Genomic DNA, 25,192 nt, shown 5'->3' on the forward strand with positions numbered 1-25,192 from the left:
AAAAAAAAAAAAAAAAAAGAAAATGCATACAGATAGATTAAATTTGGTTGATGCAGCAAATGGTTTGCAGCCATTTCTTTAAAAAAAATATAAAAAATGCTCATGCTTCTGAAGCTGAACATACCCATACCATATAACCCAACAGTTCTCCTAGTTAAATACTCAATAGAAATTGGGTCCACATGAGTGCTAAAGCACAAGTTTGAGATTTTTCCAAGCAACACTATTCATGATAGCCCCAGATTTGAATTGGTTCACATGGCTAACAACAATAGAATAGATAACTAGTTATATGCTATAAAACATCACAGCCAGAGTAAGGAAGTTACAACTATGCACAGTGACACGGAGCAGAAACACACATACACACATTGAGAGAAAAAGACCATACCTAAGAGTAAAGAGCAAATACTGTGTGATTCCAGTTACATAAAATTAGACAGAATTAATCTACAGCGTTAGTAGTTAGGATTGTGCCAGACCTTTGCCAGGAGGTCAGTGATGGAAAACGGGCACAAGGGAGAAAGTTTAGCAGTTCAGGTAATGTTCTGTTTCCTTATCTCATGCTGTTTCCTTGGGTGTGCCCTGTATGTGAGAATTCAATCAGCTGTATAGTTACTATTTGTACTGTGTGCATGTCATGCTACAATAAAGGTTACATAGAAGCCCACATAATTGTTTAAAAGATCAGACAATATAAGCCTACAGAAAGCATAAGGTAAAAGCCTTCCCCAGTCTTACGTTACAGAGGTAAACACAGTGAACAGCTGGCTGTAAACCTTTCTAGACTTTTTTCCACACATGTGGCATTTCTAAACCCAACTTACTATATCGCAGTGAACTATTTGGACTTCATTGCTTTGTGCTTTTTGCCTTATCTTTACTTTAACAAATCAAGAATTAAAGACATCTTAATGTCAAGGGAAAAATACATTTTGATAACTGCTAGATCTGGTTCAAACCTTATCTTGTCCATTTATTAGCTTGTATGTTCTTGAACAGGTTAACTCCTGAAAATTCAGTGTCTTCATTTGCAATGTGGGAATAATAGTGCTTGTCTTCAAAGGTTGTGGTGAGGATTCAGGTGATATATAGAGAGAGCCTAGTGGTACTATTAAACACATATTAATGGTAGCTACTATATATTGAGTGTTTATTAAGTGCCAGGCATTGTTCTGAACTCTTTACAAATGCAATGTCATTTAATCCTTCCAACAACCTAATGAGGTTGATGCATTATAAATTTCATTTGCTAAATGAAGATACAGAGTCAAAGAGAGTAAGTCACTCAAGGTTTAATGAGTGTTTAGGCTTTGGGTTATGGGTGGTAACTGTTGGAGCTATTTAAAAGCATGTAGGGTTCATAGGAGCTTGTTTGAAAACTTTTGAGGAACTTGACTTCTTGACGGGAGTCTTACTCTGTCATCTGGGCTGGAGTACAGTGGCATGATCTTGGCTCATTGCAACCTCCACCTCCTGGGTTCAAGTGATCCTCCCACCCCAGCCTCCCAAACAGCTGGGATTACAAGCATGTGCCATCACTCCCAGCTAATTTTTGTATTTTTAGTAGAGATGAGGTTTCACCATTTTGGTGAATAGGCTGGTCTCGAACTCCCTTCAAGTGATCTGTCCATCTCAGCCTACCAAACTGCTGGGATTATAGACATGAGCCACCATGCTCGGCCCTGATGACTTCTTAAGAAATTAGTCAGGGTATTCTATTTTGCTACCTGCTTTATTATATTCTTATCTGAGAAATGGTGGTCGATCTTTCACCCTGAGAGAATAGCAGGTCTCTTTGAACTGTCACCCCTTAGCACTAATAACTTCTTTTTGCACCATGCAGTGTGATGGATTAAGGCGCAATTTATCTACAAGCACCTACCCTATTTTATTGCCTTATTTCCCTGAGTCAATGGTTATAGACTAACCAACAACATTTTGAAACAGTTTTGTGTTTTCAGGTCACCCTGTATAAGCACATAGAGCTTTTGCAGCTATAGTGCAGCTGTGAGGTCTGTGCTATAACCTCCGCCCACAAACAAACTGAGTCAGAAGATTCTGGCTAAAGAGAGTTCAGATTCCACATCTAAATGGCCTCTTTGCAGGACTGGGTTCTGCTTTATTCCCAGTTTAGAATCCGTTAAATTTGTACCCAAATACCTTGACACAGCTATTAAATCAGTGGAGATTATGCTTAAAGTCACATAGCATTGAGATTGAACTTGAATCTCACATTTCTTTATCCCAGATGTATATAATGCTGAATTGTAACTGTCATTATTTAGGCTGTCTCTTTCACTTACTTGTAGGATGGATTTAAGGCGACTGACAACACCAAAACATATTTACCATATTTAAAACACCAGAACACACATAAGAGCTAAGAAAAAAGTGGAACATAGAAGAGGAAAGAGGAGAGATGTGCCAGGAACTTTAAATCAGCTCGTTCTGTAATTGCACACTACATTTAGCTGTGAGTTTTCTGGCCACGGGAAAATAGGAACCACAGGTTGTTTAGATATCTTGTTTGGAATTATTATACTTCTGCTGGATAGACACAGTGGCTCATGCCTGTGAAACCAGCACTTGGGAAGGCCGAGGTGTGAGGATTGCTTGAGGCCAGGAGCTCAACACCACCCTGGCCAACACAGTGAGACCCCATCTCTATTTTAAAAAAACAACAACAAAATTACTTATGCAATGCTCCATTTGCATAGCATTTTCAGGAGTGTGAACCAACATTATAGGGGTTGTATTTGTTTGTTTGTTTGTTTTTGTTTGAGACAGCATCCTGTTCTGATGCTCAAGCTGGAGCGTAGTGGTGCTGTCATAGCTAACTGCAACCTCGACCTCCTCCCAGCTTAAGCAATCCTTCCACCTCAGCCTCCCCGAGTAGCTGGGACTGCATGCCTGGCTAATTTTTAATTTATTGTAGAGACAGGTTTGATTGTGTCACCCAGGCTAGTTTAAGCTCCTGGGCTTAAGCAATCCTCCTGCTGTGGCCTCCCAAAGTGCTGGGATTACAGACATGAGCCATCCCTGCCTGGCCTATTTTTTTTTTTTTAAGTCTGTTTTGGTAAGAGATAGAGAAATACTGTTCTAATGGATATTCCTTTCAAGGACTTTCTATGTATTTTAAAGGAGTATAAGTTCTGCCCTTGAAGGTGTTTCTAGAGGAGCTGAGATTTTAGGGTCTAATTGCTTTTTGTCTACCTGGTGACTTTAACTGCATTCAGGGAGAGAAAAGGGGAAACGACAGTTATCATCTCTCTTGGTGTTTCCAAACCTGCTGAGCATTAACATTTTCTGGGAAGCTTTAAAAAGGTATGGCTTATTGGGTCTCACTGTATAGTCTGTCTTTGGTGGATCTGAGATGGGGTATGGAGCTCTATTTTTTTTTTTTTAAGATGAAGTTTCGCCCTTGTTGCCCAGGCTGGAGTACTATGGCACTATCTTGGCTCACCACAACCTCTGCCTCCCAGGCTCAAGCGATTCTCCTGCCTCAGCCTCCCAAGTAGCTGGGATTACAGGCATGTGCCACAATGTCCGGCTAATTTCGTATTTTTAGTAAAGATGGGGTTTCTCCATGCTGGTCAGGCTGGTGTCGAACTCCTGACCTCAGGTGATCCGCCCGCCTCAGCCTCCGAAAGTGCTGGGATTACAGGCATGAGCCACTGCGCCTGGCCTCTACCTGTATTTTTAATCCCTGCCCCCGTGGGATCTGATGACCAACTTGTTTCAAAACCATTGCTTCACCCTTGCAAATATCACAGTTGCCTGAGTATTGGTGAGTGGGGTTGATTTCTGGCCTGAGGTTTAGGTGCCAACTCCAAGGAGGAAAGTTAATGTTCCATGAAAATTCAGGAAATTGACCTGTAGTCCTGTCCGCAAATAAAACTTCTGAATAGAGACAGTTCTTCCCTCAAGAAAAAGAAAACAAAAGAAAACAAAAACCTCTGCATTAGAACCATTTAAACCATTGACAAATATTTGGTTAAAACCCCCACATCTGTCAAAAAGGCAACAGTATTATTATCCAGGCTGGAGTACTTCTGAGAATGAAATGGGGTGCTCTTGATAATTAAGCTGGGAAAATAAGTCGCTGTTTTGGACAAATTAGGACATTTGGTAATCCTAGTCATAAAGTATTTCTACACATAATTGTGCTTTCCATAACTTTTAAACTGAGCCAGTGGTCACAAACTCATTTGTATGAAGGGGCTAGGAGCAACGTAAGAGTTAAAAAAAAAAACAACTTTTTTTTTTGAGATGGAGTCTCGCTCTATCACCCAGGCTGGAGTGCAGTGGTGTGATCTTGGCTCACTGCAGCCTCTGCCTCCTGGGTTCAAGTGATTCTCCTCCCTCAGCCTCCTGAATAGCTGGGATTACAGGCACCTGCCACCATGCCCCACTAAATATTTTGTATTTTTAGTAGAGATGGGGTTTTGACATGTTGGCCAGGCTGATCTCGAACTCCTGACCTCTAGTGATCCACGCACCTTTGTCTCCCAAAGAGCTGGGGTTACAGGTGTGAGCTCCGTACCTGGGCTAAAATTTGCTTTTTAAAAAAGAAAATTTACTAAAAAGGACTAATATGTTTACACTTACTCATTCTTGTTAAATTCTGTATATGTTATATATGTAAAAGAACATTTTAAAAAATGAAACTTTTAAGAAGCTGGCATTGGGTTTATGTTGCCTAGAATTGAAGTATACGGCCTGTTTGCAGCAGGAAGTTGCCTGGTAAAGAGTATTTTTCCTCATCTCTGAGTCCCAGTGGGCTCTGAATGGGATGTCTGCTATGTTTTCTTTCTTTGCCCACCAAAACTGTTTCTTTGCTGGTGAGAATTACGTAAGAAATTTGCTTGTCTTGTTTGACAATTACATTTTCTTGGTGCTTTCATTTCTGCTTTAGTAATTTTACAGAAGGCAAATTATATTCCCTAGCACAAGGACAACGTTTTGCTCCTCTGAATAATCACAGTAAACTCTGACTCAGCCCAGCGTGTCGCATACAGAGCTCAGTGTGTTGGTTGAATCAACAAATGATGATGGACCAGACCTCCAAAATGATTTCCCTTAAAAACTGACACTCTTTAAGGCAGTAGAGAGGAAAAGCATTAGAGTTGGGGTTTGAATTGCCTCGCCCAGCAAGCTCTGCTCAATTATTTTTTCCCCATGCTGTATTAGAAGAGTCAAGAAGGTAGTTACATGGTGGTATAAAGTTTAATTATATGTGTATATTAGAATGGGGAAAAAATAGCTAGAAACTTATATACCATAATAAATGAGTTTTGACTAGAGGGTGAGGTAGGCTGAAAATTAATAACTGCAAGAATGATGATAAATGGTAGTAACAGGTGCTGGGTTTCTGTGGCCAGGGCAGTAGAGCATGGTAGAACCTGTGGCTAGATGGAGAGCATGTGTTTCATCTAGAGGATCAGAGGCTCCTCATTTGATGCTGATTGTTGCCATATGGGAATCTAGGCCCAGAATTGCCCGATTTTCTGATTTTTCAAAAGAAGCTGAGAATCTAGGGGTTTGAGTGAAATTTGCTGATATATAAATAATGGCACGTAATTTAAATGTAAGGAAAAAACAAGATTGTGGGCTGAGTCTATTTCACGGGCCTCTAGCTTTCAATCTTGAGCCAGGGAGTTAAAGGAATCCCATCTAGCTGTCAGTAGAACATGCAATTTTAAGTAGGACTGCCTTCTGAAAGATCTACTAGGGAAAGCTAGCCACAGAATGGCTGGCCTAGTGGCTGAACGGGTGACCTCTTGAATGGGTTTGCTTCTTTGAGCAGCTATTAGAGAGTATCTGTCAAATACAGTCACCTTAATCTCAGCAGAGCTAAGGCTCAGTGGTTGTTTCTTGGCAGTTAACTGGGCAGTCAATGTCAGATGCTATATTTAAATTTCTTTGTTGGTCTCCTAGTCTGTGTTTACATCTTCAGCCTCATCCTCTTCCTCTCCCTTCACTTGCTAAATTTCATCCATACCAGTCCACATGCTGTTCTTGTAACCTGGCATGCTCTTTCCTCTTGCTTTTTTTCTGTTGTGGCTTTGCACAGATTTAAGCAGCACCTCCTCCAGGGAGTGTTCTGTGATTCCACCTTTAGGCTCCTATCGCCTTGTCCCCCAGGAGATTTGAGCTCCTTGATGGCAGGCACCACCCTTTTCGCAGCTGCATTCTGGTTCCTTGTGTGGTTCCTGGAATCTACAAATAATAGCTCACATTTCTAGAGCCCTGACAGTGGGGACCCTGCCTGAGTCACCTCACGTAATCCTCACAATAGCCTGATGTCAAAGCTGTTCTTTTCATCCTTGTTGAATCCTTGTTTACACAGAGGTAAAATATCCTGCCCAAGGACACTTAGCTTACAAGTCAAGCAGGCCTTGATCCCTGGCCATCTGACTCCAGAAACCACATATTAATGAACAAGTTACAATGTCTTTCAGAATGTACATAAGGATGTCTGATAAGTGAATGAACAGAGAGAGAGGGAGGGATGCTCACTTTGGCAGCACATATACTCATATTGGAAGGATACAGAGAAGATTAGCATGGCTCCTGCGCAAGGATGACACACAAATTCGTGAAGTGTTCCATATGTAAAAAAAAAAAAAAAAAAAAAAAAAAAAAAAAGGAAAAAAAAAAAAAAAAGGGTGTTAGCAGGGGGGGGGAGGATTTTTTTTTTTTTTTTTTTTTTTAGACGGAGTTTCACTCTTGTTGCCCAGGCTTGAGTGCAATGGCACAATCTCAGCTCACTACAACCTCCACCTCCTGGGTTCAAGTGATTCTCCTGTCCCAGCGTTCCGAGTAGCTGGGATTTCAGGCATGTGCTACCACGCCTGGCTAATTTTTGTATTTTTAGTAGAGACAGTTTCTCCATGTTGGTCAGGCTGGTCTCGTACTCCTGACCTCAGGTGATCCACCCACCTCAGCCTCCCAAAGTGCTGGGATTACAGGCGTGAACACTGCACCCGGCCAAGGAGGGCTATCTTTTTGTTTGTCATGGCTGATGGGTATGCATCCAGTTCTGTATAGTAGGTATGTAGTTATTTAAATGTAAGTTGAAAAAAGTGGCAGAGCTACATCATCATCCTACTTTATTTACACCAGTTAGAAATGCAATTAGACTTCAAAAACCTTCTTATGTGCTCAGGGCTGGCAGCAGTGGACAGGTCTTAAAGATGCATTATGAACTTGGAGTAGAGAACAGGTTGGCCTCTAAACAAGCAGTGTCTGCCTGGGGGTGCTGGTGGGGACAAAGAGTGAGAGACACAAGAATGAATTGTGAAGAAAATGATAGATTGTTCACTAGTGGAAATTGTTATGCCTAAACCCATTTACTATATATATATATATATATATATATATATTTTTTTTTTTTTTTTTTTTTTTTTTTTTTTTTTTTTTTTTTTTTTTGAGACTGTTTTACTCTGTTGCCTAGGCTGGAGTGCAGTGGTGCAATCTCAGCTCACTGAAACCTCCACCTCCAGGGTTCAATAATTCTCCTATCTCAGTCCCCCGAGTAATTGGGATTACAGGCAGCATGCATCACCACAGCTGGCTAATTTTTGTATTTTTAGTAGAGACAGAGTTTCACCATGTTGGCCAGGCTGGTCTCGAACTCCTGAGCTCATGTGATCTGCCCGCCTTGGCCTCCCAAAGTGCTGGGATTATAGGCATGAGCCACTGTACCTGTCTCCATTTATTCTTATGCAACAAGAATTGTGTGATCTAGTTGTACGGTCTCTGGAGAAGCCTGGCAATGGGATGTTCATTGAACTAATGGGGATGAGTATATAATTTTTTTTCTTTTTCTGAGACAAGGTCTTACCCTGTCACCCAGGCTGGAGTTCGGTGGCACGATCTCAGCTCACTGCAGCCTCCACCTCCTGGGCACAAGCCATCCTCCCATCTCAACCTCCTGAGTAACTGGCATTACAGGCATGTACACCACATCTGGCACACTTTTTTTTTTTTGTATTTTGTAGCAACATGGTTTCACCATGTTGCCCAGGCTAGTCTCAAACTCCAGAGCTGAAAGCGAGCCACTTAACGTTGGTCTCCCGCAGTGCCGGGATTATAGGTGTGAGCCACCATGCCTGGCCCAGAATTTTTCATTTTTAAGAAATTGAAGCTGACTCCATTATAAGCTGGTTCTGATGGAACTTGATGGTCAGGAGGAAATGAAAACAGATAGTATGGCCTAGTTGGTGGCCTGCCACTCACCAGCTGTTCAACCTCAGGCAAACTGCTTAACTCCTGTTCCTCCATTTCATCATCTGTAATGATGCAGGTAACATTGCCTGTCTGGTGGCATCATGTGAATATTGGTGAGTTAACCCTTGCTGAAAACTTTGTCATGCTTGGTACATGAATGCTCATTAACTGATAGTGGTCGTCATGATAATGACTGTGATAAATAGTATGTGGCAAGGATTGGAGTCCACCATTCAAGACAGGAGCTACCCAGTGTTGGAGGCACAGGCCTTCTCTCCAGTAGTCCTTGTGACTTCTGTGTTATCATTTGCATATTTTATAAGGGGTGGGGTTACTGGGCCCCAGATCAGTACAGGGCGGGGGAGTGACTATCCTGTGGTGGGGAGGCACTCAGCCAGCAGCAGGAGTTTGTGACACTCAAGGTCCTATGTAGAAGGCCACTGCAGATGAGTCTCCTGGATTTTTTTTTTGGCTTCGACAGTTGAGTTTGGAGCCTCTGCTGTGGCAGTGTGCTCAAGCAAAAAGGAATGGAATTTTCACTCACAATTTATCTGAATATCAATTTCCTCATCTGTAAAGTTTAATATGTGGGTGGTGAGGTAATCATATTATCTCAAATAGGAGATTGTATATGAAAGGACTTTGGAAAAGGCAAATCCCATAATTTGTTTAAATCCATTTTTTTCCACAAAAAAGATAGTTCATAAAAGAATGTGAACTTAATCTGTACGTGTAATTTCTTTCAAGTCCTATCTGATGTTGTCTTGTGACTTTCTGAGATTTCCTTTGGCTTCTTACCTGTTTGGCTTAAAAAAAAAAAAGAAAGAAAGAAAGAAATTAGACTGAAAGATAGGATGACCAGACCTCAATTACTCAGGCGTGGGGCTCCTAAGACTGGTTCTGGCTTGTCCTGGACCTGCTGGGATATACTTAGCAGAAATGTGTCTTCCACAAAGCGGGTAGAACCAAATGCTGGAGATTCTGGACTTCTCAGCAGTTCAGTGTAAAAAAGTGAAAGGAAACTTCTTTTTCATCTTCTCAACCTCTCCAGTTCCAATCTCATTATTTTAGTTTTGTCAGTGGTCATGCTTCAGGACAGCAATGTAGAGGAATGTGATTATTTGATCTTTGAAATAAAAATATTTTTAATGTTTTTGAAATAATACATTTTAAAGGATACAATGAAGCAGCCTGATTACATTTTTAACAACACTAGGTGTTTTAGAGCCAATCATTTATTATATGGATATTTATTGAGCACCTACTGTGTTCCAGTTATTGAGTCCTGAGGATATTGTAACTGCCTAATGGGTTCTTGCCTATTGCCCAGATACAGCTGATTTATCAAGATGGGATTGAACTAGAGAAAGTTTAATACACGTGGAGCTGGAAGACTAAAGTTTTATTATTACTCAAATCAGCCTCCATGAAAGTTGAGGGCCAGGGTTTTTCAAAGATAGTTTGGCAGGCAGGGGGCTGGGGAAGGTGAATGCTGATTGGCGGGGAATGCCATCACAGGGGTGTGGAAAATGAGTTGAGTTTGCTTCTTGCTGGGGGGCATCTGGTAGTCAGAAACACAAAAGCCTGAAAGGCATTGCAAAAGGCCAATCTTAGGTTCTACAATACGGATGTTATTCAATCTTAGGTTCTACAATGGAGAAGTTGCAAATATTGTGAGCTCTGGAATAATAGCTGGTAATCATTTAACTATGCCTGCATCTTAGCAGAATTCCGGCCCCTCTCATCCTCCTAACCTGGTGGCCTTTCATTAGTTATACAAAGACAGTTTAGTTTTGAAAAGTGCGTCTATCATTTAAACTACACTCCCAAAGTTAGCTTTGTTGATGCCCAGGAATGACCAAGGACAGTTTGGAGGTTACTGTTAAAATTTTTGCAAATCACAGCAGAGAAGGCAGACAGAATCCTGCCCTCATGCACCTTACTGCTGAGTAGATCTTTCAGCATTAAACAAACAAACCCACCAAAGAGGTTTACAAACACAGAATGACCAGTGTCATGAAATAAAACCAAGTGTATTAAAAGGATGACTGTGAGGGTATAAACTGGAGGTCAGGGAAGGCCTCTTTAAGAAGAAGGGTTGTTTATGCAGACACCTGGAAGAGGAGAAGTTAATCAGGCAGAGGTAAAAGCAGGTGTGAAAGTTTTGTGGCCCTGTAGCTGGAGCCCAGTGGGGAAGAGGCATGATGTGGGTGGGGAGGAGGGAGGCATTGGCTTTAGTTGTCTTGTTAAAGATTTTGGATTTTGTTCGAAGGGGACTGCTTTTTGAAACTGCTAGATTTAGCCGTGATAAATGAGTTCAATCAGGCATTATTCTCCTTGATTCAGGCTGCTCTCCTTGGAGTTAGAGTTTGCCAGTCAAGAACCATTGCCAATCCCAAATAAAGTGATGCTTATGGCCATTTAAAAAATGAGGCTGCGTTGTCCTTTAGTAACAGTGAAATATATATGAAGATGTGCCAGATCAGCCATCCCAGGACGATAGGTCGGAAAATGAGAGGAATGTTTTTTTATTGCACACACTGGATGACTCAGAAGCTAACTCCCCACTGTTGACTGAAATAAGAGCGGCCTGTGCTTGCCGGGATAAAAAGTCCTGTCTCAGTGGCTGGATGAGGGGAAGATGGGAACCTTGAATCAAGAGGCTTTCGTTTCCTAAAACCCAGATCTCTGGTAAACAAATGGTGGGAAAGCCAGAAAGGGTTGGGAGGTCAGGATCTCAGTATTGGTTTCCACATCCTGCCACATTCCAGGAGAGTTTTGCCTGATAAAGTCATAGTATGTACGGGCCAGAGGGGACCTCAAGGATCAACTTGTTTTGTCCTCATTTTATGGGGTCAGAGTGCTGATGGGGAATGCACCGTAATAGTGGCACCACACCAGCTGCGTGGAGGGCTGATTGGAAACTGTAGCATCAGATATGGAGGTTTAGAGCCCAAATTGTGTGTCCTGGTTTGGTGCCTTGAAGAACCTGCTACCTGTGGTTCAGCCATGAGGAGACACCAGGTGTTCACAAGATCTTCCTCAATTGGATCCCAAGAGTCAAGGGCCTTCTTTCTCCAAAGGGTGGCTAGAGTCCTGTGGGGACTGGAAGCCTGGGGGTGTTAGTGCCACCTTGCTCCTGAGGGGCTTGGAATTCCTATCCAGGAAGGTCTTGTAATGTGGAAAAAATGTGAACTTACCCTGGGATGATGATAGTAATGTTTTTAGTATATCTTGGTTTAGAAAACCTAACCAGATACCTTGGTTAGAAATAGTACTCTGAAGTGAGTACTATTTCAAAATGAGTTTGGATCTTGTTCGTCATAACAGCATCTGTATTCTCTTGAGAAATAGTTGTACATCAGTGATATGTATTGTGTCGTCATTTTTTTCTCCATAGGCAGGTGAATTTAAGGACCTATGGCAATTATTGATTGGCTTCCCCCAAGCATCAGTCATCTATCAATTTGGAACCACTGGATTGAGAAGCATCAGCTCCCAACACAGTGGCTCATGCCAGTAATCCCAGCACTTTAGGAGGCTGAGGTGGGCAGATCATGAGGTCAAGAGATCGAGACCATCCTGGTCAACATGGTGAAACCCCATCTCTACTAAAAATATAAAAATTGGCCGGATGTGGTGGTGAGCATCTGTAGTCCCAACTACTCAGGAGGCTGAGGCAGGAGAATTGCTTGAACCCAGGAGGCAGAAGTTGCAGTGAGCTGAAATCGTGCCACTGTACTCCAGCCTGAGCAACAGAGAGAGACTCTGTCTCAAAAAAAAAAAAAAAAAAAAAAAAAAAAAAAAAAAAAAAAAAAAAAAAAAAAAAAAAAAAAAAAAAAGAAGAAGCATAGCCTGCAGAAAACCAGCCACCTATAGAGGATGACCCTAATCATTCTGGGAGAGTAAACCAGTATAAACCTATACCACCACACTTTAGCATATCCTTGATTGCTTTTAACAAGTTTTTTAAAATTTTATTTTTTTATTATTATTATTTTTTAAGACAGCATCTTTTTCTGTTGCCTGCTGTGGTACAGTGCTGAAATCTTAGCTTACTGCAACCTCCACCCCCTGGGTTCAAGCGATCCTCCTGTGCCAGCCTCCTGAGTAGCTGAGATCACACCCAAATAATTTTTTTATATTTTTAGAGATGAGATTTCACCATGGTGGCCACGTTGCTCTCAAATTCCTGACCTCAGGTGATCCACCCACGTTGGATCCAAAGTGCTGGGATTACAGGCATGAGCTACCATGCCTGACTAACAATTTTTAAATTAAAAAGTAATTCAGTATTATTGTAAGAAACATTGCAAAACTGTATAACTGTGAACAGTTTAGTGTGCAGTGTTTCTACTTTCTTTTGCATATATAACATTATTAAGATTTTTAAAGAAATAGGAATATTATCATAATGTTCTCTAAATGTGCGTGTGTTTTTAAAAATTATAATTGTTAAGTAATATTAAGGAAGCAAATATGGTTCAGTGGGAAGGACATCAGATCTGTTCAGGGTTTGTGTTCTGGCTCAGTAATACACTAGTTGGAGGATTAGTAATATAATAATATACTAGTTGGGTGATCCTGGGTAAGTCACAGGTCTTTCTAAGCCTCAGTTCCTGGTCTCTGAAATGGGGACTGCTATTTGTCCTCCTTTCTCACAAGGTTGCTATAAGGATACAATAAGACGATATTAGAAAAGCACTCTTGGTAGATGATAACACAAATGATTGTTATTATTTAAGCTTATGATTTCAGCCCTCTTTTCTTTTTCAGGGCTCTTTGCTCCATATCAGTGAATACTTAACCTGGTGGTAACTTAGTGGTTTGGAGACAAATAGTAACTAGCCTGCTCTCCTTTTTTTTTTTTCCTAGGTCACTCCTGGAAGCAAGGCAGCTCTAGCTGATTTATGTATTGGAGATGTAATCACAGCCATTGATGGGGAGAATACTAGCAATATGACGCACTTGGAAGCTCAGAACAGAATCAAAGGCTGTGTAGACAACATGACTCTCACTGTAGCCAGGTGAAGCCTATGGAAATGTTTTGTTTATTTCTGATTGACCAGAAGCTGTTTGTGGGGAGGGACTGCCTTCCCTATCTCAGAATCCCCCAGGCCTCCTAGCTCAGTGCCATGTATAAGTTTGTGGCATTTGAACTTTAGATTGCTTATTTCCCCTCTGTTATTATTATTATTATTATTATTTTTGAGACAGAGTCTCACTCTGTTGCTGAGGCTGGAGTGCAGTGGTGCAATCTCAGCTCACTGCAACCTTGGCCTCCTGGGTTCAAGTGTTTCTCTTGCCTCAGCCTTCTGAGTAGCTGGTTTTACAGATGTGCGCCACCACACCTGGCTAATTTTTGTATTCTTAGTAGAGATGGGATTTCACCATGTTGGCCAGGATGGCCTCGAACTCCTGACCTCAGGTGATCCACCTACCTTGGCCTATCAAAGTGCTGGGATTATAGGCGTGAGCCACCGTGCCTGGGCCCCCCTCTAATTTTCACAGTGCTTCTTATGATGTGGGCTTCTTTCAATAAGATATCTGCATTTTCACTTGATCCAACTCAACTAACTAAAATTTTGAGTAAGTAAAATGTCCTGGCCAGGTGTGATGGCTCTGCCTATAATCCCAGCACTTTGGGAGGCTGAGGAGAGGGAATCACTTGAGGTCTGGAGTTTGAGACCAGCCTGGCCAGCATTGTGAAAACTTGTCTCTATTAAAAATTCAAAAATGAGTCGGGTGTGGTGGCATGCACCTGTAGTTCCAGCTAGTTGTGAGGCTGAGGCAGGAGAATCAGTTAAACCCAGGAGGCAGAGGTTACAGTGAGCCAAGATAGTGCCACTTCACTCCAGCGACAGAATGAAACTCCATCTAAAAAATAAAAATAAAAAAAAAAATGTCCTTAGGATGCTGCTCTTACTGCTTTATGCTGAGCAGAGGGTACTATGCCAGGAGATTGCAATAACAGAGAAAAACTTCAACGCATTAGCAGCAGAGTGGTGAGTGTAACTTTAAGTTGACAAGCAGGGAGAGCTGGGGATAAAAGAGTGAGTGAGGACAGCACCTCCAGAGTTGTAATTAGGGTAGAATTTCCATTCCTCTTTTGTTTAGCCTTGGAAAGGCAGGATTTCAGAAGTGATTTGGTTCAACCCTCAGTGGCTCCCTGTTTCCTACTGCATCGAGTTTAGATGTTTCATTCTAATCATCTGTTATTTCACTAACCTTAGCTGCCGCAGCTCTTTGTCATGAATCCTTTGCTTAGATTCTCATCTGTGAAGTATGTAGATAAGTATGGTTGGGCACAGTGGCTCACGCCTGTAATCCCAGCACTTTGGGAGGCGGAGGCAGGTGGGTCACCTGAGGTTAGGAGTTCAAGACCAGCCTGGCTCACATGGTGAAACTCTGTCTCTACAAAAATACAAAAAAATTAGTCAGGCACAGGGTGGCAGGTGCCTGTAATCCCAGCTGCTCGGGAGGCTGAGGCAGGAGAATCGCTTGAGCCTGGGAGGCAGAGGTTGCAGTGAGCTGAGATCACACCATTCATTGCACTCCAGCCTGCTGACAGTGAGACTCTGTCTTAAAAAAATAAATAAATAAAGAATAAATATGTTCTACCTGCAAGAGAGGAAACAACTATACTAGTGAAAACTGAGACTCAAGTAAAATCATTGCTCTGTGACTGGTACAAAGAAAATAGTTTATAAGTGTAAAAAAGGCATTCTTTTCTTTTTTTTTTTCAAATAAAGTCTCCCTCTGCCACTCAGGCTGAAGTGCAGTGGCGTGATCTCAGTTCACTGCAACCTTCGCCTCGGGTTTAAGCGATTCTCCTGCACAGTCTCCCAAGTAGCTGGGATTACAGGCGTGTGCCACCACACCTGGCTTATTTTTGTATTTTTAGTAGAGATGGGGTTTCACCATGTTGGCCAGGCTGGTGTTGAACTCCAGACCTTAAGTGATTCACCCTCTTTGGCCTCCCAAAGTGTTGGGATTATAGGCATCAGCCACCACGCCCAGCCAAGAGGCATTATTTTCATGTGGGTCAAATAAGCTTCACAAATATATTGGTTATTTGTTCTGGAGCAAACACACTGGGTTGCAACAGAGGAGAAGCCCATTCTACTCTGAGCAGAGATAGGGCAGTGTGAGTCATGCTCAGGAACACGGAGGAGGGCCACGCTGCTGGTGGCAGCTATTCAGAGTGTGGTGAGGGGGGATGAAGTGCTTGGGAAGCCCCTTGGGGGTATGCTGGGGAGCCATCAGCTATGGATGTTATCAGATTGGGGTATTTATTTATTTATTAATAATAGAGACAGAGTTTCACTATGTTGGTCAGCCTGGTCTTGAACTCCGGACCTCAGGTGATCCACCTGCCTCGGCCTCCCAAAGTGCTGGGATTACAGGTGGGAACCACCACTCCTGGCCCCACATTGGGGTGTTTAAAAAATTAACCTGGTGGCAAATGGAAGGTAGGGCTGACGGGAGGGTGCTAGTTCAGAGGCTAGTCCAGGAAAGAGGGGGCAATTTTCCAGTTTCTCTTTAGTATTTATTTAGCATGAGTGAAACAGCAGCTTTGTTAATCTGTTGCAGATCTGAACATAAAGTGTGGTCTCCTCTGGTGACGGAAGAAGGGAAGCGTCATCCATACAAGATGAATTTAGCCTCTGAACCCCAGGTAAGTCCTTGCTGATGGTGGCTGCTGCTCTCACCACCCAGCACTTTACCATTCATGGCACTGCTCAGCACATTCCTGTTTTTCCTGCCCTGGAGGCCTGGGGATAAGACTGCAGGGACAGCCCTCCACTGTCACTGCTGGTTATCTGGCTCTTGTTCAGTCCTTCCCGTAAGGGAACTGCAGGAGGAAAGGGCTGGAAAACCCCAGGGCAGTGACGCTGTGTCCTGGGCTGGAAGCAGGGGGTCGGAAGGCGATAAGGAAAGCCAGTGGAAGCCTTCCTGCGTGGGAAGGGTTGGCCGGATCACAGTGAAGTCAGGGAGCTATTCAGCTCATTATGGATTTCGGCAACAAATGAATCATGACAGGGATGAAAATAAGTTTAGGTCTAGAGGTCTAGAGTCTAGAAGAAATAGGGGAATATGTAATAGGAAGCTCTGCTTCTCCCCATTGTATGCCCGTCTGGTTTCCATGAGCCATGGAGTGGAAATCTCTATTTTTGTTACAGTGAAACTTCTAGTGAGACTTTAAAATTACTAAAGTAGCAATTAATATAAAAAAAGCAGTACATGGTGTACAGTGTGTCAGCCAGACAGAATTTCTCAGGACAGTAGACTGCCCTAAGATCCCATATTTGTAAATAAATCTCTCAGTACTTAAATTATAGGTGATTGTATTTCTTTCTGCCTTATATACATCTTCTAAATTACCTACAATGCATGGGTATTATTTTGAAATAAGAGACAAACAAAGATGTTTAGAATATCTTTTGTAAAATTCCTTACACCCAACATGCTACCTGACACAAAGTGTGTGTCTGTTGGATACATTAATAAATTATTAAACAACAAATTAATAAATAAATTGATAATGCCTTTTGAAAATTTTAGACTGGTTTGTGATGGTTATGCATTTAACTCAAGTTGAAGATTTGGAATTTAACTTATTTTTTTAAAATCTGGGATACTATTTAGTTGTTATGATGAGTTAAGACATAATTAAAATTCAATATATAGCTAGCTACCTTTTTTTTTTTTTTTTTTGAGTTGGAGTTTTGCTCTTATTGCCCAGGCTGGAGTGCAACGGTGTAATCTTGGCTTACTGCAACCTCCACCTCCCAGGTTTAAGTGATTCTCCTGCCTCAGCCAACCGAGTAGCTGGGATTACAGGCATACACCACCATGCCCAACTAATTTTGTATTTTTAGTAGAGACGGTGTTTCTCTGTGTTGGTCAGGCTGTTCTCGAACTCCCGACCTCAGGTGATCTGCCCACCTCAGCCTCCCAAAGTGCTGGAATTATAGGTGTGAGCCACCAAGCCTGGCTAGCTAGCTATCTTTTATACATAAAACAGAAACTTGTATGAAGTTGAACTCACTTGGTATATTAGTGTGTTAATTGGGTGGTTGGATATAAATCATATATTCTCAAATAGAATCCATTAAAATTTCAAAAATGCAGTCACAAAATTTTTTCCATTAAGATAGTAAAAATAATTATTAAAAATCCCAAGAGTCACATTAAGGATCATTTTGCATCATTTCAAAACTGACGTGAACATATTATTCTATACAACTCCTCTCAGGAAAGTTTGTAAAATGGTACTTGGTCTATACCCCGGCAGTTGTGCAAACTAATTTAAAACATGCCACAGTTAATTTCAGTTTCCTTGGGAGTTCTCAGCTACTTCATTAAATGTATTATAAATGTTAAATTTTAATTGCTAAATTTTTCTTTTGACATATTTTATAACATACAAGGAATGATTTCATTTTAACATGATCTATCTGAAATCCTCATTTTCATGTAAATAAGGTAATTATGTCAATTTCAGTTATAGTTTTCATTTGTAGTATATTTGAATTTTTATTTTAAATCTATAAACCAGTTACCTGTATTACATTTTTGGATAGTTCTCTTCAGATGACAGAAATTCTCAAATACTTTAAAACCTAATATTTTTCTGGTGATTCCAGTAATGCTTTATTACTGTAAGAAAAACTTCTCATCATCATTTTTCCAGAGTTTTTTACTTCCAGCCATTCTAAAGTAGAGGACAAATGAGTAAGAGCAGAGTTCATCTGTCATAAAAAGATCTGTTGGTTCATGTAATGCCAACCAACACCCCGGCTTATCTGAGGTCAGCATAGTTACACACCTAGTTTGTATTTCCTCATTATTGAGTTTCCTTGGAGACTGATAAATACAAAGCCCAAACAATTACATCATCCCTTCCAAAAGCAAGCCCTGAATCTGCCTGCTTTCTGGAAAGACCAGTCAGTATTCAGACGAGGGTAGAGATATTCCTTTTATGTACAAACCAGATACATTCTTGAAAGATTCTTTATAAAGTGAAATCAGAATTTTCAACCTGAATTTCCCATTGACTTCTATTCTAATTGGAAATGTATTTCTGTGGAGGGAGAAGGGAACAGACGCTGCTTGCATATGTCTCATAGGCCAGGCACTGTACTTGACACTCTAGTAACTCACACAAAGTCCTTGTGAAGGTTTTATCTTCTTCACTTTAAAGATAAAAAATGGTCTCAGAGGGGTATCCCTTTCTAATGGCCAAACAGGAAACTGCAGGGAAAAACTGAGCTGAGACAGAAAAAGAAAGACTCTTCCCTGGGTCTCTGCATCCTCTGCTGCTCCTAGGAATTGTCGTGGAGATGGAGAGAAGAAGAAAGAATGACCACCCTGACTGCGGTATGCAGGCAAGGGTCCCAGGCCACCCATCTGTAAATTTGCTCTGTCTTCATGACCATGGCCTTTAATTAGTATGTATGATTTCTTTGGGTAGCTGTGCCATAAAATTTACTTAACTACTCATTGATAACTGCTGAAGTTTTGTGTTGTTGTTTTATTTTTTATTTTTTTGAGACAGAGTCTCACTCCGTTGCCCAGGCTGGAGTGAAGTGGCGAGATCCTGGCTCACTGCAACTTCCGCCTTCTGGGTTCAAGTGATTTTCTTGCCTTAGCCTCTGAGTAGCTGGGATTACAGGCACGTGCCACCATGCCTAGCTAATTTTTGTATTTTAGTAGATAAGGGGTTTCACCATGTTGGCCAGGCTGGTCTCGAACTCCTGTCCTCAGGTGATCCTCCTGCCTTGGTCTCCCAAAGTGCTGTGATTACAGGCATGATCCACCACGCCTGGCCTGTTTGTTTTTTTAGAGATGAGAGTCTTGCTTTGTCACCCAGGATGACATGCGGTAGTGTGATATGGCTCACTGCAGCCTCCATCTCTTGGGCTTACACAATCCTCCTGCCTCAGCCTCTCAAGTAGATGGGATTACAGGCATGCACCATCATGCCTGTCTACCTTTTCTTTAGGGATGGGGTCTTACTATGTTGCCCAGGCTGTTCTCGAACTCCTGGGCTCAAGCAATCCTCCTGCTTTGGACTCCCAAAGTGTTGGGATTACAAATGTGAGCCACTGCACCCAGCCAAAAAAAAAAATATTAAACATAAAAATATTTTCAGGTTGTTGTCTTTTAAGTTAGTTATGCAATAAAGCTGTTAGTTTTCATGAATGTTTTTAAAGAAAGCATAAAAGACTTGAAGATTTAACAAAAAAGGAGAGAAAAAAAAGGAAGTGCAATAGACGACAGGAACTTTTTGAGTGGCACCTGTTCTGAGCCTGGGTGTTTAAGGAAGAGACCAGAGTTCAGAAAGATTTTTCTGGCAAACCCAGACACTAAGACACATTTTGAGTTCATCAGGCTGCACAGAGCATGCATTGCCTAGAAGCCATGGGTTGATCCAGATACTCATAGAAAGGACCTTGGTAATTGGGCCATCAGAAAAGCTGTGACGCTGGCAGGGCGTAAGAAAAAGTAGAAAAGCTGTAGTTTTAGAAAACAAGAATGTTAATTTCAAAAGTGGTTTTAGGGGTTTGTAAAGGAGCTCTGTTTGTAGTAATTATTCACCTGACTCCTAGCAGGTCTAGGGTTGGGGTGGAGGGTACTTTCTCAAATTACAGAAAGTGCGGAATGAGAACACAAGGAACTCAAAGTCCTTTTCTGCAGCTCTGCTGGGTACCGCCCCTGTTACAGGTATTCCCTGACCTTTTATCTGATTAGCCTTGTCTTTCTCCCATAAGAAACAATAGATCCTTAATTCCCTTTACCCTTGTTCTGCAGGAGACTGAGACCATCTCTGCCTAGTCAGCAGCTGCTTCCCTTGTGACACCATACCCTCTTATCTTGCTGGTCTAACTTGCTCACTTCTGGAGAATGTATCTCCACCTTTTATCATCCCCTGAATTGCACTGACCAAAGTGACTGCATGTTCCTCTCCACCTAGTGCTTTAATCCCTTTGGTATGTGCCCTGAAAGCCTGTTTTATCTCTGACTTGAATCTTACAGCCCAAAGCATCAAGGGCTGTCCTGCCTAAGGGTGCCCAGAGGGTAGCCTTTGCTGGGCCTCAAGAATCAGAAGGCAGAGATGATTCAGGGGGTGTGAACTTGCACAGGTGTCCATTGTGAAGAACTGCCCCAGTCATTGCCCATGTCAGTGGGTGTGCCAGAGCCCCATAGCTAAAGTTTGGGTTGAACTAGGGCCATCTTAGCAGCAGAAACACCCTCTCACTGGCACTCAGCCTGCATTGCCCATCAAGGGATGTGCATTGGATGTCCCCCTTGATTTCTCCTCTGATCCCTGCCTGCAGGAGGTCCTGCACATAGGAAGCGCCCACAACCGAAGTGCCATGCCCTTTACCGCCTCACCCGCCTCCGGCACTACCGCCAGGGTCATCACAAACCAGTACAACAACCCAGCTGGACTCTACTCTTCTGAAAATATCTCCAACTTCAACAACGCCCTGGAGTCAAAGACTGCTGCCAGTGGGGTGGAGGTGAACAGCAGACCGTAAGTAGTCCAGGAGTCCTCTGAGCCAGTCCTGGGAGGGGCTTTTCACATCAGGACCAGGGCTGCCCAGGCAGGTGGAAGAGGGTTCAGCCACTACCGCAGGGAGAAAAATGACTACATTAGCAGAACACTTCCGTGTTCATTTTCTTCATCTATACAAAGGGGACAATATCTGCTGCTTTGTAGGGTGGCTGTAAAGGTAAGAATTAACATGTCAAATGCCCAGCATTGTGTCAGGCACAAACAAATCAGCTAATCCTCCAGAACTGTTTTTATTTATGTCCTGATTTCTGTGGTCATCATCTTCTAATTGACCACAGTCCTTCCTTGACAGGGCTGCTGCTTCTCAAGAAATGCTTCAGTACTATTAGTCAGGGAGTGCTTGCGAGAATCTAGAGTAGTCCGTGCTTGTGTTCGTGGTCTGAATTAAGCAAGGGAGAAATACTTCATGCCACACAGTTTTGGTGAAGCAGTGTTTGCTTTTACCTCAGAGTGGACCAGAAGTCATGAAAAAAGAGAGGTCTCTGAAAATATAAATGCTTGTCCTTAGGAATAGGCTCTGATCTGGGGACAGAGGCAGGCTTAACTGGGAGAGAGGTAGGGCTGCCAGTGGAAAGGGGAGATGCGTCTAAGGAAGTACCTTGCTGGGGACTGTCCTCTTTTGTCACAGATCATTTGGATGCAGCTGCCTTTGAGTCTTATTTATTTATTTTTTTTGAGACAAAGTTTTCCTCTGTCACCCAGGCTGGAGTGCAGTGGCTCGATCATGGCTCCCTGCAGCCTCGACTTCCTGGATTCAAATGGTCCTCCCACTTCAGCCTCCTAAGTAGCTGGTACTACAGGTGTGCACCACCACACTTGGCTAGGTTTTAATTTTTTTGTAGAGATTGGGGTCTCATCATGTTGCCCAGGCTGGTCTTGAACTCCTGGGCTGAAGCGATCCTACCACTTCAGACTCCGAAAGTTCTGGGATTACAGGCATGAGACACCAAACCTTTTGAGTCTTTGTTGGAGTCTCCTGATTGCCCAGCAGAGGGGCCCAGTGTATGCTCCATCTCAGACTCTATGAGGATGAATCTAGAAACACTGGGAATACCAGCAAAGGAACTGGGTTTGCGAATGGGTTAGAGATGGGGCCACTTCTCTGTGGGTGTAAAGGGGATGAACTAGGATAGGAATTGCCCACTCAAATACTCAAAAGTGGCAGGCAGGATGAGGAACCGAGGCAGAGCTCTGAGTGTAAACAAGGGTGTCGGGTGGGAGTGGGGGTGGGGGTGGCAACTGGAGCGTGCAGAGGGGACGCCGCTCCTCAGCTCCAGCCACATGCTACATGCAGGTCCTATTTTTGCTGATTATTTCCATTAAAACAGAAGTTGGAAAGCCTCTTTTTATCTGAAATCTCCTGAATTTTGAGTATTGGTGACATTTAAATTTTGTTGGAAAGCACTGTGTGCTCCAGACTTGCCTGAGCTCTGAGAATCTTTCCCACTTGGAATCCTCAATTTTTGTATTGACTCTGAAACCCACTTTGCCATTCAGTTTCTCCCTAATTCACCTTTAACAAGAACCTGCTTAACTGTCATGGTAATTAAATTGCAGGTTAGGAGAGGTTAAGATACCAGAGGTTCCAAACTACTTAAATGTTTGGAAAGGGCTGTTGTAGCAACTCCTCTGAAGGGATCCTTGGCTATTCATGCATATAGTCTCCCCTCCCCTCCCCAAAGAGAGACAGACGTTATTGGGCACCCATGGCATGTGGATTCCTGTGCCTGACACTGAGAGGACACTAAGATTTCTTTTAGCATTTCTTCGAGTCTAGTAGGGCAGACTTTTCCATGTGACTTCAGCTTTAGAATATGTTAAAGGTTACTGGTCATTTATCATAGTAACCAAGGCAAAGTGGCCACCAATACTTCTTCTCCCCCCAAATTGTGTTTCTTGAAAGGGCTTACTGGCTTGAGATGATGATGCCCTTCCAAGTGACCGTGGGGACATCTGAGATACCTGAGAAATAATGTCATACTGGGCCCTGTAGGCATTCCACAGACACATCCTGAAGGGAAGCTTCCAAGCAGCTCAGGAGTGGTGGAAACACTGGGGCTGTGATCCTTGTTTTTAGCTGCTTTGGTGCTGGGGAGGCTGAGAACGTGACCCTCTTTTACTGTCCCAGAGTGGAATGTTCCATGATCTGGACTTAATAACCCAGGAAATGACACATCCTTAATTGAAAGAGCTGCTATGCATTGGGAGAACTATGTGCCTGGGAAGTATTTTTAGTATGGCCTTGGCTATTTTTCCTTCATTAATGTCTTTCTTCTCTCATGTTCCCTGCCTGCTCCCTCCCCCAGTCTGAAGCTGCCAGGCGGCTATGCAAGCCTTTCCTCCAGCCCCTGGACCAGACTCTTCGGCTGCAGTAGTTTCCGAATATCAGAATTTGTCTCTTTGCAGATTTTCTCAGCAGAGAGCATCCCATTTCTGTTCCATTCCACACACTTTGAGGATGAATCCAGAAACAGTGGGAATACCAACAGCCTAAGGCAGAGGAGCTGCCTAACTGGCCATGCTGCCTGTATGGGGAGGGGCGTCTCAGCTTGCTGGTGTATTTCTAGTGCATTCCCACAAAGAAAGATTCTCCTGTGAGCCCAGCAGTCACCGGGTAACTTTGCTTGCTCAGTCAACACAAGTCCCAAGTGCTCACTCCCTCCCACTGTTTTGTCTGTGAAATTTGCTGAGGTTTCAGAATTGGCTCACTACATACTTTGCATCTGAGGTCATCACGCATTCTCTGGGGCTTTCCCTGGGTTTCTTTGTCCTATGCTCTTCTAGGCATTGTGATGTGTCTGTGGCTATCTGTCTTGTAGGTCTTTACATGTAGAGCTGTGTCCCTGTCAGCTAAGAACAGAGATAGCATTGCCAATTGGCATGGCAGGTGAGGGGGTTTCTCTACTGCTCTTCCTCTCAGTGCATGCAGTGAAGGGGGAGATCCTCAGCTGCCTTTTTCCTCTAGGTCAGTTCAGCATAATAATCATTTATTGAGTGCCTACTGTGTACCAGGTAGATGAAGCAGAAAGCTAGCACCTTTCCTCTAATCTCTCTTAATTGAGTTGAGAGGACCTGGTCAAAATCAGAAAATTCAGAACCCAGATTTCATTGTTTATATGATATTGCCTGATACTTCCTAAAGGCCTTGTAGATAGAGGGTCCTGAGCCTTGAATTCCAGCTCTGCCTCTTACTAGCTGTGTGACCTTGGGAAAACCACGTAACATCTCTGAAACTCAGTCTCCTGAGCTCTAAGTTGGAAATAATACTAACTCCTTTAACACCAGGTTGTTGAGACAATGCAATGGGATGTGCACAGAGCACTCAGCACAGTGCCTGACCCCTGGTAGATGCTTAGTAAATGCTAATTATTCCTGACTTTACTGTCTATGAGGAACTCCATCCTCATCACTTCTGAGAACTGATGACTACAGAAGTGTGGAGGCACATAGACAAATGTAATAGAGAAGACTTTTCTATGGCTGACTGGTATACTTCTTTCTTTCCCAGTGTCATAGCTTAAATTCAGCCAGCCCACACAGCTAATCCACTTACTGATGGGGTGGTGTTCTCCTTTGTGGAATGATTGGAGAGCTCCTGTAACCAACACCCTAGGCCCTAGGTAATAATAGCTCTCCCACACATTCATGAGGGAGATTTCTAAGCAGCTGCCCTGGAAACAAAAGGATACATCATTTTCTATTCAAATGTTATCACAAGGATGATATCAACCCTGGCTTCTTCAGAGCTGAATCAGAAGTACACCTCTATGATGAAGGCTGCTTGCCCCTCTAGCTCAACTTGCCACCACCCACAGAAAACTGGCTCTGATGTATGGGTGTTCCTCTTTCTTCTCCTGGTGCCCATAATTACTCCCCTGGTTTCCTATTGCAGGACTAACATGTGTGCCTTTGAAGACCAAAACTTGGGAAGCATACAGGCCAGGCTTCCCTTCTGAAAATGATTACATAGGTTTCCCAAAATGGGAACATTGGGGTAATCAGGCTGGGACATCTCCTTTCTTGGGATATGAGACAGGAAAGATTTTTCTGAGCCTGACTACCTCCTTTACCCCTACCGACATAAAAAACAAGTATTCCTCTACGTTGTTTCCAGTTAGCACTTAACTTCCACCATTTGGGGAAAAGATTTCTTAAAATTAATTAAAATTTTTATTTTGAGATAATTGTAGATTCACTTGCAGTTGTAGGAAATAATACAGAGAGATCCCCTATATCCTATACCAATTTCCCTCAATGGTAACATCTTGAAAACACAATAGTAACAAAACCAGGATATTGACATCAATACACTCCAGATACTGAATGTTTCCATCTCTGCAAAGATTTTTCATGTTTTTTTTTTTTTTTTTT

The 25,192-nt window shown here is 42.6% G+C and overlaps 1 protein-coding gene and 1 non-coding gene across 2 annotated transcripts in view; both read left to right on the top strand.

Annotated features, from left to right (window-relative positions):
* Window positions 1–25,192, top strand: part of PDLIM1 (PDZ and LIM domain 1) — a 60,291-nt gene that overhangs the window by 7,473 nt on the left and 27,626 nt on the right. The window contains exons 2-4 of the mRNA XM_017518010.2: window positions 13,111–13,262; window positions 15,829–15,913; window positions 20,580–20,779. Coding sequence (XP_017373499.1) covers window positions 13,111–13,262; window positions 15,829–15,913; window positions 20,580–20,779 — 437 coding nt within the window. The remainder of the gene's footprint in view (window positions 1–13,110; window positions 13,263–15,828; window positions 15,914–20,579; window positions 20,780–25,192) is intronic.
* On the top strand, window positions 6,515–6,621 carry LOC119469447. Its single transcript, XR_005198245.1, has one exon. It is a non-coding gene; the product is annotated as a U6 spliceosomal RNA (small nuclear RNA).

This window comes from Cebus imitator, unplaced genomic scaffold (genome assembly GCF_001604975.1).
Source record: "Cebus imitator isolate Cc_AM_T3 unplaced genomic scaffold, Cebus_imitator-1.0 Scaffold656, whole genome shotgun sequence".
NCBI lineage: Eukaryota > Metazoa > Chordata > Mammalia > Primates > Cebidae > Cebus > Cebus imitator.